Genomic DNA, 13,073 nt, shown 5'->3' with positions numbered 1-13,073 from the left:
ACAGGCAGAGCTGACTTAGACCTCCCCAAACACTGCAGGACATGAGGGTTGGGGAGATGTCACATGCACCCTGAAACCATCTGGGTCACCAGCTGCTCCTGTCCCAGCAGCAGTTCAGGGCCCACGTTTGGTTCAGAAAAAGTCCGTGAAGTCCTGGCAGGCACCAAAATTGTCTCCTTCTTGGAGAAATACCTGACATCACCTGTGCCAGGAAAGTGCCTCTCTCCAGGACTGGTCAGCAGAGAGAAAGACCACAAGAGCAGGGCAAGGAACCAACAGCCAGCTCACAGAAAAGGGGGAGGATATGGAGGTTACAGTGCTCCTGACTTAAGTCATCTCTAGAGTATCAAGACTATACATGTCAGCCCACCTCTTTGTCCCAAACATCTCTGCACCCTCTTCTGTCCCCACAGCCTTGTGCTGGACCCACCTCTCCCATCTTAACATCCTTCAGGACAGCTGCTCTGCATGAATAAGAGCCCAGGAAATCCAAGCTGGATGGAATTAGAGACCTTTTGAATGGCCTCTGCAGCAGCCAAAGCCTCTGGGACCAGGAGATGGGAGGCTTTGGGAATGCAGAGCCCTTCATCTTTGAGGAGAAGTAGATTCATAGAGAGGGGAAAAGTTTGTGCCCATTGTCTGAAGCAGAGCAGTCACTACCTTGAGCATCACAGGAGGCCTTTTCTCAGCTGTTTGGGTCACCAAAGCAACTCCTGCTCCCTCTGGCCCTTCTAGGAAGACGCCTGCCCTTTCTCTCTCCCCTCCTTCCCAGATGCAGGCACACAGGAGCGTTACCAGTGCCTCAGCTCTCCCTGCACCGGCACTGAAAGGGTGCTGCTGCTCTGAGCACCCCCTCTCTCTCTCCCCCTCTCCACATGCTCCCGGCTCCCGCGCAGCGAGTGGGGGCTGTGCTGCCGCTCCCCCCACAGCACTCAGCTCTGACGTGGCTCTCCCACCCCCGGCCAGGCCCACGGCATGGAGTGGATGCTGCCGTGGGCTGGTGGGACAGCCCAAAAGGAAAGAATGAGGATGCTCTTCCTGTCCATGGAAAGGGGCAAGATGCTTCCTCTTCGCCCTGCGAAACCCCAAAATCCTGCACCCCACAGTGCTCCAGAATAAGCCACCTCCCCTTGGGTTGCTCTGAATTCATGTCACCTTGTTGAAAGCAGCTATGAACTGCACAGATACACCCTGAAAATCCACCCATGGAGGCTATTTTACCACAAGAGTCCCCATCCTCCCCTGGTGAGGCTGGGCGAGGAGTAAGGTTTTATATACCAGGGACATCTCCCTACCTTGAGGGAGCCCAGGGGTGACAAATGCAGGCCACCATCACCTGCCTAGCAGCATCTCTCCAGTGCCATAGCAACAGCTGAGAAGTAGGGAGGCCCAGATGGCAAACTCCTCCGTCTGTCCTTCCCCACGCACGGTGCCGGCGCACGCAGGAGCTGCCCACGCTGCCAGAAGGGTAACTCCCCGGCCCGGCCCACCCCTGGCACGCAGCACCCACCGTCACCCTGACACACAGCACAGCCGGGCCCGGCTTCCCCATGCGCCAGCCAGCCCCTCACAGTGCCATGGTGGGGGACCCAGAGTGACAAAGACCCCAGCTGCTCAGAGCACAGGGGCACAGGGGGCTCTGTGCTGCAGGATCCCCCAGGATCAAAGTTCTCCCTGTGCGTCCGGTATTTTTAGGGAGGTCTAGCAATGAATGGAGCCCCACATCGCAGGGGTGAGGATGGACTGGGGGGAGCTTGAGCATCTCCTTAAGTCACATCTGGCTGGGGACACAGCAAAGGCCACCCAGCTGCACCAGGAAAAGCAGTGGTATGGATATACCCCCACCCCATGGTGTCCTCTCCCAAAATCAGGAGGACGAAATGCAGAGCGTGACTCCAAATTGGAGCCATCTCAGTCAGGTCCAAGGTGGCCTCCCAGCTGGACAGAACCACTGGCAGCTCTCACAGGGATCTGTGTGAAGAGTCGTGTCTCCAGGGACGCAATCCAAAATTGGGTAAACTTCTGGGCATGCTGGCAAAGGGCAGAGGGAAATCAGCCAATCCAACCTCCTATTCCATCTCAGGGCAGGAACCTCCCACCCTTTCCCTGCTTCACCATTAACCTGGCACTGCCTGGATTTGCATGGAAGTTGAGTGTCACCATCCCCTCCAGCCTATCCAGGGCAGGAGCCACCCAGCCCTGACTGCTCCACTTTTACCAAAAGGAGGATGGGTGGGAAGCCAGAAGCACCAGCAATTGAAGCAAAGGCCATTCATTTGAGGGGTGCAGTGGGAGGCTCAGTTGTGGGGTACCACACTGTGGGCACCCAGGCCTGCCTTCCAGCCTCCGTGGGCAGCACTACAGGCTGGGTGTTTCCTGTCCCTCTTCTGTCATCCTTGCCTTGGGGTTCTCATCAGCTGCTGAGGAGGGATAAAACCCAAAGCTCCTGATGGCTTAGCCCCCAGTGCTGGGTTTGGGTGGGCTGGAGTGGAGGGGTCTTGCCCTGGCTCAAGTGGGTAAGACGGACAAGCCCTCCAAGATGGCTCACAATGTTTTCTTTTTCCAGACCTCTGAACAGGCTCTGGCAGTCTTTCATCAGCAACACCCAAGCCCTAATTTCAAAGCTGAGCTGTCTTTTGGACATGAATAAGTCTCTGCTTGGTCCCAGGGTTGTTTCACCACCCCACACTCCATCTGCTTTTTCACCAGCAACAAGATGGAGCAGCAACCACCACCTTCCCCAGGGCCCATGGGGAGGACCCATCAGGGGCATCAAATCCCCCAGCCACAGGGACAGGGCTGAGCCTCCCCTGCTCACCCCCCAGCCAGTGGGAGAAGGTGTTTTTGCCCACTGGCTGTCCACAAACAAGGCAAGCTGCCTAAGGAGGCCAAGCCCCCGGTGAGCATGGCAAGCAGGAGGAAACACTGTTCAGTGCCCAGCTGAATCAGACTCGCATGCCGGGAGTGATTCAGCGATGACCAGGCTGGGCTTCGAGGCACCCCTCACCCCAGCACCCATGATGTCAGGGCTGTCAAGGAGAGGCCTGACATCAGCCTGGAAGGGTTCAGGACCTGATGCCTCCCAGACAAGAGGATGAAAGTGATTCAACCCTGGATCCCAGCAGTGAGTCCTTTGCTGGGAAGCATCCCCACCACACAAACCATCCCTCTGCTCCCATAAGCATCCCCTACAAACCACTGCTGCCTTCCCAGGAAGCACAGACCCTTGGGGAAAGTTTTCACTCGTGATCAGTCTCAGCCCCCCATGGCATTTTGGGGTTCACCCCAGTCCTGTGTCTCAGTCCCCCCAAAGCCTGAGGAGGAAGGTGTGGAGTCAGAAGCGATGCAGGAGGTGAGTGAATGTGCTTTGCTCAGTGTGTAGCAGAGATGCATACAAATTCCAGAAAAACTGGCACCTTCTTCTCCTTCCCCAACTTAAGAGAAGCATCTCTCCAAAAAAATACCCAATATTTGTCTCTGGAGTTGTCCATTTTGGGCATTTTTTTGCCCCTCTCCTTTTTATGGACTGCTTATCAGCATTTTTCAATTTCAAATCAGTAAAGACATTTTCTGGGCACAAAGGACTCGTGTAACACTACCTCTCCCAGCAGTTTAGATGTGTCTGTGCATCTGACAACGCACACTTACGCTGGTGGCTTCCAAACCCTTCCCAGCCTTTCCTGCTGCTCCCCAGCCCCCAAAGAGTTAAAACTAAACCACAACAAACAGCGAGCAGAGGGAAAAAACACGAGTTTCTCTGACTTCCCCAGCATCACCCTCATCCCTCGAGCATCGCAGAGAAAACACTCCACCACCACGACGCAGGATAAATATGGGGCAATTGGAAGGGGAGCATTGCATTAGTTTTCCCCACTTACTTTCCCCATTCCTGCTGGGTTTTCAGGGGGGTTGCTGGCAGGGGGAAGGCAGGGCTGGGTGTTCAGGGTCAGTGGTACCTGCTGAAAACCTGCCTGGGCATCGCATGAACCTGTAAGCAAGCAGGAAAAGCAGCTCCCGTCATCTTTACCCAGCAAAGGTGACGAGCAGAGCTGCAAAAGAGGCACTGCAATTACTCCATGGCTCTGCTGCAATTGCACTGTGACCAAATAAAACAGCCTCAGGAAGAGACCCAAAGCCCTCTCCCTCCATGTAACCGTGCCATCGAGGTGGGGAAAATAAATAAATAAATAACCCTCCATTACTCATTTCAAACCTTGCTGCATTTAACTGTCAGAATAAAGGATTCCACCTCTTCTCAACTCCCACTGGCAACTTGCTCTGGGGGCTACATTTCCCTAAATGCTCACATTTCAATTAGCATTAGAATAATGAAATGGCTCAGAGTTCATCTCACCCAAAAATGTACTGGAAAATAAAGAGCAGAGATTGGAAGCGATGAGGAATTTATTTTTTTTCACACACACAGAGCATGATGGATTCGGGAGAAGGAAATATATTCTTTTCTCGACTCCACGCTGATGAGATTAACATGGGCTTTGCTAACTGCCTCTCCAAACAAGGATAATGCAACTTCAAGTTGATTTTCCAGATAAACAAGCATGCAAACAAACGCAAAGTGCTCAACTAAAAATATCTCCCTGCTCCGATGCTTCTCTCCACCACCACCACCCCAGCCGAAAACGCACAAATCCTATCGCAGCACCACGACAAGTTGTAAAATTATAACAATGCGAGTTAAATAAGCTACTTAAGGGACATCTCACTGTCCTATTTTTTTTTTCCTCCCATTAAAAAGGCGAAACCGCAGATCCCCAGATACACTCAGGGAAGGGAGCATTTTCTGATGTGGGGATGTAAAAAATAATGACATTCTAACAAGATCCAAAGTCTCAAGAAGGGAAAAGCAGCTCAGAACTTGCTTTTCTTGCCCAATTTGGGTAAATATGTGACGATGTGTGGCTGTAGCGTCCCCCCTCCCCTTGCAGAAGCAAACAGTTAAAGGAAGCAGCAGCTTTAGCATCTTTGCCTGCTGCTCTCTCTCCTGCTAAGGAATCAGATCTCATTTACTTTATTCCTCTTAAGCCTTGGCCAAACTGTTGCTGGGCTTTTTATGTTTTTTTGTGGGGATGGAATAAGGGAAAAGCCGGATCTGCGTCCTCTGCCCGGGGAGCCGGACTGAGCCCAGACAGCGCAGCGATGCCGGGGGCACCTGAGCCCCGCACGGGCGACCCAGTCCGCACCCTGCCGCGGGAGGGGGAGCCCGGGGGACCCCCACTTACATGGAAGTGATGTTCCTTGAGATGTCCGTGATATTGATGCTCGTGTTGCCATTGCTGCTGCCTGAATCCTGCCCTTCCAAGAGAGGGAAGAGGTTCCCATCATCCGGCTTGTTGCAATTGATGTCTGTCTTGCTGCAAAGACAATTAGCAGGGCAAGCCAGCACCGAAAGCAGATAGTCTCCCCAAATGCTCCAGAGCAAAAATACCCTCCAGAAAGTGCACTTGGTAGGGCAAAGAGAGACATCCATCTCCGATTGCTGCTTCTAAAAAAGAGGAGGAGGAGGAAAGGGGGGATGGAGGGAGGGGAAGGGGGGGAAAGGGGGAAGGAAACAAAGACAGAGGGAGGAAAAAAAAAAAAAAAACAACAACAACAAAACCTCAAGCGATCAGATGCAAAAATCCTCCAGCAGATGAAATCATGCTGGCAGCTGGCTGGGAGAGGCTGTAATTCCCGCTAGGGCAGCGGCCGCGGCCGCGGGCGGGGATGGATGCATGCCGGCCCGGCCGCCCGCCGCTCCCGCAGCCGCTCCGGAGGATCGCAACGGGAGGCTGGGGAGGGAGGGATGGGAGGGGAGGGAGGGAGAGAAGCAGCCGGGGAAATAAATAAATAACAAAAACGGTGCGAAAGTCACCAAGTCCCACCTACTGGGCAAAATTAAAATTGACACACCTGCAAAAAAAACAGACAGAGGGAGGGGAGGGGGCGATCTCCCCTTCCCATCGCTTCCCTCCCCCAGCCTGGCCAACCCTGCTGCGGCGGGCACAAAAAGCAGAGGAGGAGGAGGAAGAGGAGGAGGAAGGCTTGCAAAGAGAACTGGACTCCGCAATAAAAAGGATTCCCCACCCCCTTCCCTCTCTTCTAAAATCAATGTAGGAGGAAGGGGGGAGAGAGGGGAAAAACCCACCCCAGCACTGCTGGAGCTCAGCTCAGCCCCGGTAGCAGAAGAAAAGTTGAAGCTGGGGTTAAATTTGTGGTGGGGGAGAGCAGAGGGGCTCTGGCTCGGCTCCTGCTTTCTCAAGCTCTTTTGGAGGACGATGCTGCCTTTCGCTTGGTTGTTGGGTGGATTTCCCCCCCACCCCAATCAGGACATAAGGGTGGAGAGGAAAGAGAGATTAAACTGAACTGGAAGAGAATAAAAGCCAGTGTGGATTACAGCAATTTAAATCTCTTTTTTTTTCCTCTTCAGCGAGAGGATCCTGGCGAGAGGCAGATCAGACGGCTGGGTGGGGAAAAAAGCGACTGGAGAGCACCCAGGAAGGACTTTCTAGAAAAGATGCACCCCCCACCCCCTAAAAAAATGCATCGGGGACCCAGCCGGCTGCCGGGAAGCGCAGGCAGGAGCACTCAGGGTCAGGGCTCCCGTCCTCTCTCCCCTGGCTTCCCCCTTCCCTCCTGCAGCAGATTCTGCAATCAGACATGCAAAAAAAAAAAAAAATCCTGAAAGAGGAAGACTGAAGTGTTGAAAAGGCTGAGCTCAGAGCGCCGAAATGGCATCAGGAGAGCAGTGAGTGCGAGCTGAACAGCAGAGCGAATTAAGATGCATGGTGCATTTTTGGCAAGCACAAACCCAAGCAGATCAGAGCTCTGCTTAATTTGCTCTGCTTTTCCACAGCGCTTTTCTGCATGCCTTTTTTTTTTTCTCCTCTCCCCAATAGTTTCATGTCTCTGCTCCTCTGCACAGAGACACAGTGATAAAGGGATGGTGCTGCAGGCAGGAGCACGGGTGAACGGAGGAATTACAGGTGTAGGACTCCAAATATTTCAAGGGTCTACTTCTGCCAGGTACAGAGCTTTGCAACGGGAGGAGAGAGAGTACGAGCTGAGCCAACAGCTCCAAGATCTGCTACACACCCCGAATCATCCTAGTCCAGAAGAGGCAACTGGACTGGGGGTGAGGGAGAAGGGGAGAGAAAGGAGACGGCAAGGAAGAGGGGATAAATAGCAGCTGCAGGGAGGATTTGCAACTGGGATTCAGGCACCTCTCAGCGGGGAGCAGCTGCCCACAGCCATGCACACGGGGAGCCCGTCCCAGTGGGACACGAGCAGGGATCATACTTGGGCAAGTCCTCACCCATTCCTGCCCAGCCACATCAGAAGCCCTGGGAATGGCAGTGATGTGCAAGGGGCTGCACATTCTGGAGCATCAGTTCTGCTCCCGTGGAGTCTTCAGGGGTACCGGGCAGCTTCACCAGGGTTCCTCTTGCCAGGGCTTCCCAGGAGAAGCAGGAGCACTTGATTAAACATCAAAGTGGGAGGGCTGGTTTCTTCTGAGCCCCACCCGCTTCTGAATTACCGAAGTGAAACACTTGGAGCAAAAGAGATCACTGAAGTGCGTGGCACTGCGAGGAAGAGGAGCACGGGGTGAGGGGTTGGTAGTTCCCCCTCCCATGAGAAGCAGCTCCCATCCTCAGCCACCTGTATGGAAAACAGCTAGGCATATTTTCTACTCCCTGCCTCAGTTTCCCCACCCATGTGAGAGAGATGTAATTCTTGTGGCTCAGCAGCACAGGGGACAGGGATATCACATGACCTGCAAAACCAGTGCCCAGGATGAGACCAGGGCTTCCTTTATCCTGGAGCTGGTGCAAGGTCACAGACTCTTTTTGGTAATTTATATCAATCACCCAGTTACAGGTGAAACCATTGTGAGGCCATCAGCCTACCCTGGCATGTCACTGCAGGACCAGTCACAGGGGGGACACGTTCAGGGGCCACACAGCCACCTTGGGGACAGACTGCAGTCCCACAGCACAGCAAGGCTATCCTCTGGGCAGACCAGCTCCAGGACCTCGGGGAAGCCACTGTCACCTGGAAGGGCCAGAGTGGCACTGCTTGATCGGGGCTGCAGGAATGGATCACCTTGTCCCTCTGTCCCCCAGGGCATGGGGTCACCCCTTGGCCTGGTGCAGAGTACAACTGCTAACGAAGAACAAATCCAGTCAGAGAGGCTTTAGGGCCATCTGCAAACTGAGGCAATTACCAGCTTTGCACTCTGCTTGCAAAGACGAGGTTTAACCCACAGAAAGTTGGGGAGGTCTCCCGGGTCAGCTGTCCTTGGTGTAGGGGACAAGGAGCCCACGAGACCCCATGACACACCCACCCCACTCTGCCACCTGGTGCCAGGAAGGCCCCACTTCAGCAGCTGATGAGAAGGTTTTGTGCCAAGCCACGGCTTCCTCTGCCACTGATAGATAAAGCTGCTCTGCGGGAGGAGACGTGGCCGGGCACAGCGGGGGGGAATGGGAGGAGCGGGAGCATCCAGCTGGGTGCCCGGAGGGCTGGCGGAAGATAGGCAGGAGAGGAAAGAAACTGTGGGCTGTTCATCCTCCCTGGTGCAGGCTGCCAGGGGGATTGGAGAGTTCACTGGGAGAAGAGACTGCAATGACAGCAGAGAGCAGATGGGCCACCAGCCTTCACCCAGCACCAGAGCTGGGTGTCCCCTGGTCCTGCTACCATTTGCACACCCAGACCCAAAAGAGGACAGGAGTAGTTGGGAGCTGCCCGTAGTGGGAAAGCACCATCCCTGCCTCCATCTCTGCCTCCATCCCTCACTCCTGTCCCCGTGGAAGAGGGAGACAGGAGCCCAGCATGAGTGATGGGGCTGTCAGAGCACAGAGGCGGTATCTCAAGCAGAGGCCTTGCCGTTATTGCTGTGAGGGATGCTGGCAAATTGCTCTTTTAAGAAGCATCTCCATGAAGGATGAAATCAGGGCTTCCTGTGAGAACTCTGTCCCATGGAGGCTCAGGGGCTGGGTTCCCTCTGGCCTTTGAGAGCCTCCAGAAATTCCATGCTCAGGCACAAGGAAACACCAGTTCCTCTACAGAAACCTCCTCATCTCCTCCACCTCACCTGGCCTCTGCATGGGGACAGGAGTTGCTACCAAAACACTCACCCCAAACAAAGGAGCAGGGCTAGGAAGTGCTGGAGGGGCTCCTGGCCACAGACAGAGGGGAAGGGAAAGCAGCTATTTGCTTTGTGGTTCTACTCTTCCCACCTACACGGCCGCCTTTAGCATCTCACTCTCAGGCTGGCCGTCCCTTGGGGACAATCTTTCCCCTTGCCACCCTTCTTCCCAGGTAATGGTTCCCCAGAGCACTGCTTGCCTCCTGGGGCCAGCAAACACCACAGCCCCTCAGGGCACGACCAGAAACAGATCCGTGGTCCAATATCTGCTCAGTCATCACAAGCTCCGACGTCCACTCCTGCCTCTGATCTCGGTATCGATCCGCAGGCCCGCGCTGAGGTATGCACTGCCCAGCTCCCTATTACCAGAACAGCACTCCAGCTCACTGAAAATGATGAGCTGACATTTTTCTAGCCCCCCTCTTGTCCAGAAGGATCTGCAGATCTGCCGGTAGCAGGACCACTTTGCACACCTCTGACACACAGCCAGCCCCGGGCGGGCAGAGCTGCTCTGACAGCGCACAGCGATGCTGGGCAGCAGCACGGGGTGTGAGCTCTCACAGGAGAGGCAGAGAAAAGGGTTTCATCCTCTGCCTTGGGAATTTGGTTGCAGGTTCATTCACCCCTTTGCAGACAGACCCTAAGATCTACACACTGCAGAGGGTCCAACTTGCAGGGTAAATTCCCAGGAGCTGCTGCCAGCTTTCAGGGAGGGGGAGTCAGGGTTGGTTTGGGGCACAGCATCCACCATCACTGATTTGGGCTGCAGGAGGAAAATATCAGCCCCTGTGGAACCAAGAAGCATTCGCCTCTCACCTAAGCCATGCAGGCACACAAACATCAAAAGTGTTGCTCCCTGAAGCAGAGCCCCTTGTTCCCACCACTCTGGGAGGTGCTTGGAAGCATCTTTTGATGTGGTCTGTATCACTTCACAAGTGCTTGGCAGGAGAAGACCCTGTGCAGCAGGGAAGGTCACATCCTGCACATGGGTCAGCACGGCCCCAGGAACGTGCAGGGAGAGGAGCAGGAAGAGGGGCAGGGAGAGGTGTATGGGACAATGATATCTGGGCAGTGACAGCTGTGCAATGAAAGGTGAAGGTCTAAGCTGGGGGAGGTCACTGGAGATAAGCCTGTTGTAGGAGACTCCAGCCTCAAGTTGACCTTGCTTGTGCTCTGGGCATGTGGGGACAAGGCCAAGATGAATCCATTCCAGCTTATTTCCTGTTCATAAACTACACAAGACTAATAACAAAGTGTAGGGAAAAGCATCTAAATTGGAACTGTTTGCTCAAATTATCAGGAACAAAAAATTTGAGAGAAAACATATTCAAGTGAGGTCTAAAGAAACAGCCCTGTCACAAATGCAAGCCCTGTGCTTGCATTCATTGCTGAGACCTGAACCAGTGTCCCACCTAGACAGCTCCTGAATTAATGTGTCTAGCCATGGAAAAAGTCTGGTCATGGCTGCAATGCCCAAGAGATGATCCAGGGAAGATGTCTGCAATGGTAAAAGAAAAAAAAAAAAAAAAGACTGAAACGAAGATCTTGGAGAGCCCAAGGAATAGGAAGGGGAATAAAGGGGAATAATGTGGAGCAGATTATAGCCTCTGCCAAGGAATCAAGGCAGCGCTTTGATCCGGCAGCGATGCTCTGCAGAGCCAGTCCACCTCTACTGTAGGACAGAGGAGCAGTTCTGAGAGCCAGGTGGGGAAGCTCTAACAGGGCCCAGGCTGCAAAGCCTGAGGGCAACTGCTGGGAGAGGAGCTGGGGAGGGAGCTGCAAAGGAGTCCCACGAGGCACTGGAGATGGCCATGCTGCAGGCAGATAACAGGAATTACAGTCCCCGCATTGTTCCTCTGATGTCCTGCCATCTGCACATCTCTTGGGGCATTTTACATGCTCAGAGCCACTCACTTGTGGGCACAAGTCAGGAAATTCCTGATGTGAGTGGTTAGGACATGCAGTCAAAGACACAACCCTTGCCAGGACAAAGGAGCAGAAACCTCCACGATTTTCCCCAAATCAAGCCTGTGTGTTCAAAAATCCCACATTTCTAATTCAGTCTCCGAATGAGCAAGTGGAGTATGTGGGACTGCAGGGAGGTCACAGAGTGCCTGGAACATCCCACACTGCAGGACCTTGGTGTAAGAAAAATTGCTCTAGATTTTAAAAATAATCAAAATGAACAACAACAAAAAAAAAAGGCCCACAAACCTTCAGCTTTTTTTCAAGCATGCTTTTAAGAACAAGAGGAAGAACTACATCCATGCCAAGTCCTGTTCCCTTGCATTGTGAAGCTCCATCAGAGTATCCCCATCCTCCAGCCAGGCACCTGCACCCATGGGAGCATTCTCACCACACCACTGTGTTTATCACAGAAACTTGGGCTGATGCTGAGATGGTGGGGAGAAAACTGTGCAAAAGGAACAGTGTCTGTGACACACACCTTATCAGAGAGGTAATAACACTCATTTCAGGCCCCTACCAAGCCTCCAAGTTGAATCACAACTCACTGGAGAATTGATTCCTCCTTGCCCTGAGCTCTTCCCTGCACACCTGCAGAGAAACACACTCTATAAACCCCATCCACCTTTGTGAGGAAGTCAAATTGCTTTAGAAAGTCTCCCCAGCCTGTTTATGCCTCCAAATCAGTCACTGACCTTCCTTCCTGGGGGCTCTGTTGACTTTGGGAAGAGGTGCCAGAGTAGTGTTAAGCAGGGAAGAAACTAACATAACCAAGCCTTCATAAAATCATTTACCAAAGTCTTTTTGTAGGGTGTTGCTTTCCCAAATAAATCTGGTGAAGTTGTTATTATCTACAGCAGGGTAGGGAAGGCAGCTTTTACCTGGGTGTTGGGGTTCTAGTGTAGAAAGGACATACAGTCCCATCTCAGCATGACTTGCACCCAATGTGCTTCCCAAGTGTCGAGGAACTTGCAGTCCCCACAACTGAGTGGGGAGATGGCTGCAGCCCTAAAGGAGTATCGTTTCAAAATTCTCTACTACCTCTCTCATCCCAAGGATCAGTTGAGGCAACAGATGCTTGAAGTGGTTTTCTGGTCCATCTGAGGATTCAGAAAACCCTGAATTACTTAAAATGTCTCCTCATCCTGTGATGGATGCAAGCGAGACAGCTGGTCGCACTCCCATCTCACCATGCAGGGAGAAGAGACCATGTCAAACCCAGAGGAACCATGACCCACAAATCCTGGCTTAGCCAGAAGCCCTGGACTGGGCAAACAGGACCTCAAAATGCTCAGTCCCAGCTACCTCACCGCACTCTGGAGAAAAGTAAGCAAATGCAGATTCTCCCTCCTCAGCAGCTGGTGGCATCTCTGCTTTCCTACTTTGATGCCTCTCCAGCATCACCTGAAAGCTGGAGCTCTCGTAGCAGAGGGTGACAGGCTGGCAGCAGCCCCCGTTGAAGGACCATGCCTCTGAGCCCTCCTCTCCGGGCATGGCCACACTTGTTTCTGAACTGGCTTTTGCAGAGTTGTTAACAATCCCACTAATTCAGCATCTAATCTCTCCTTTTCCAGAGATGACAGCAGCTGGGGCTCAATGGCATAACTGTGTTTTGATCCCTTGTGCCAGACTTCCTAGGCACACACTGGGAGTTGCTACCACCTCACAGGAGGGGACCTTGCTGTGGGAAACAGTTCCTATGAGCTCTGCTCACTTGGACAGAAAGATGAGGCTTGGGGAGGGGCTCTAGTTTTGGCTCTGCAGGAAAGCCCTTCATTGTTCAAACAGACTGGGCTAATGGGGTTAACCTGGGAGACCCTGGGGTGGCACACAGGTGTTGGTGGGGACAGAGGGATGTTGTCCTCAAGGTGGGGCACATGGTCCTCAGGTCATCCCTCTAACACTGCCCTCCGCCCCCGTGAGCTGCAAGGGGAACCGAGGGCAGGAGCCTGGTGTGTGAGCT

The 13,073-nt window shown here is 53.4% G+C and overlaps 1 protein-coding gene across 4 annotated transcripts in view; it reads right to left on the bottom strand.

Annotated features, from left to right (window-relative positions):
• Positions 1-5,775, bottom strand: part of NTRK3 (neurotrophic receptor tyrosine kinase 3) — a 209,272-nt gene extending 203,497 nt beyond the window's left edge. Inside the window, exons 1-2 of one of the 4 annotated variants that reach the window (XM_051796557.1) lie at positions 5,618-5,774; positions 5,241-5,503 (exon numbers count right to left, since the gene is read on the bottom strand). In XM_051796557.1, the coding sequence (XP_051652517.1) occupies positions 5,241-5,488 (248 nt within the window). In that variant the 5' untranslated portion in view covers positions 5,489-5,503; positions 5,618-5,774. Of the gene's footprint in view, positions 1-5,240 lie in introns of all 4 variants that reach the window. The other 3 variants (XM_051796556.1, XM_051796559.1, XM_051796560.1) reach the window with 3 other exon arrangements.
• Positions 5,776-13,073: the final 7,298 nt, after the last annotated feature.

The sequence above is a fragment of the Manacus candei genome, unplaced genomic scaffold, assembly GCF_025592945.1.
Source record: "Manacus candei isolate 608988 ecotype Guabito, Panama unplaced genomic scaffold, ASM2559294v1 h1tg000046l, whole genome shotgun sequence".
Taxonomy (NCBI): Eukaryota; Metazoa; Chordata; class Aves; order Passeriformes; family Pipridae; genus Manacus; species Manacus candei.
This window is presented reverse-complemented; position numbering and strand designations above follow the sequence as displayed.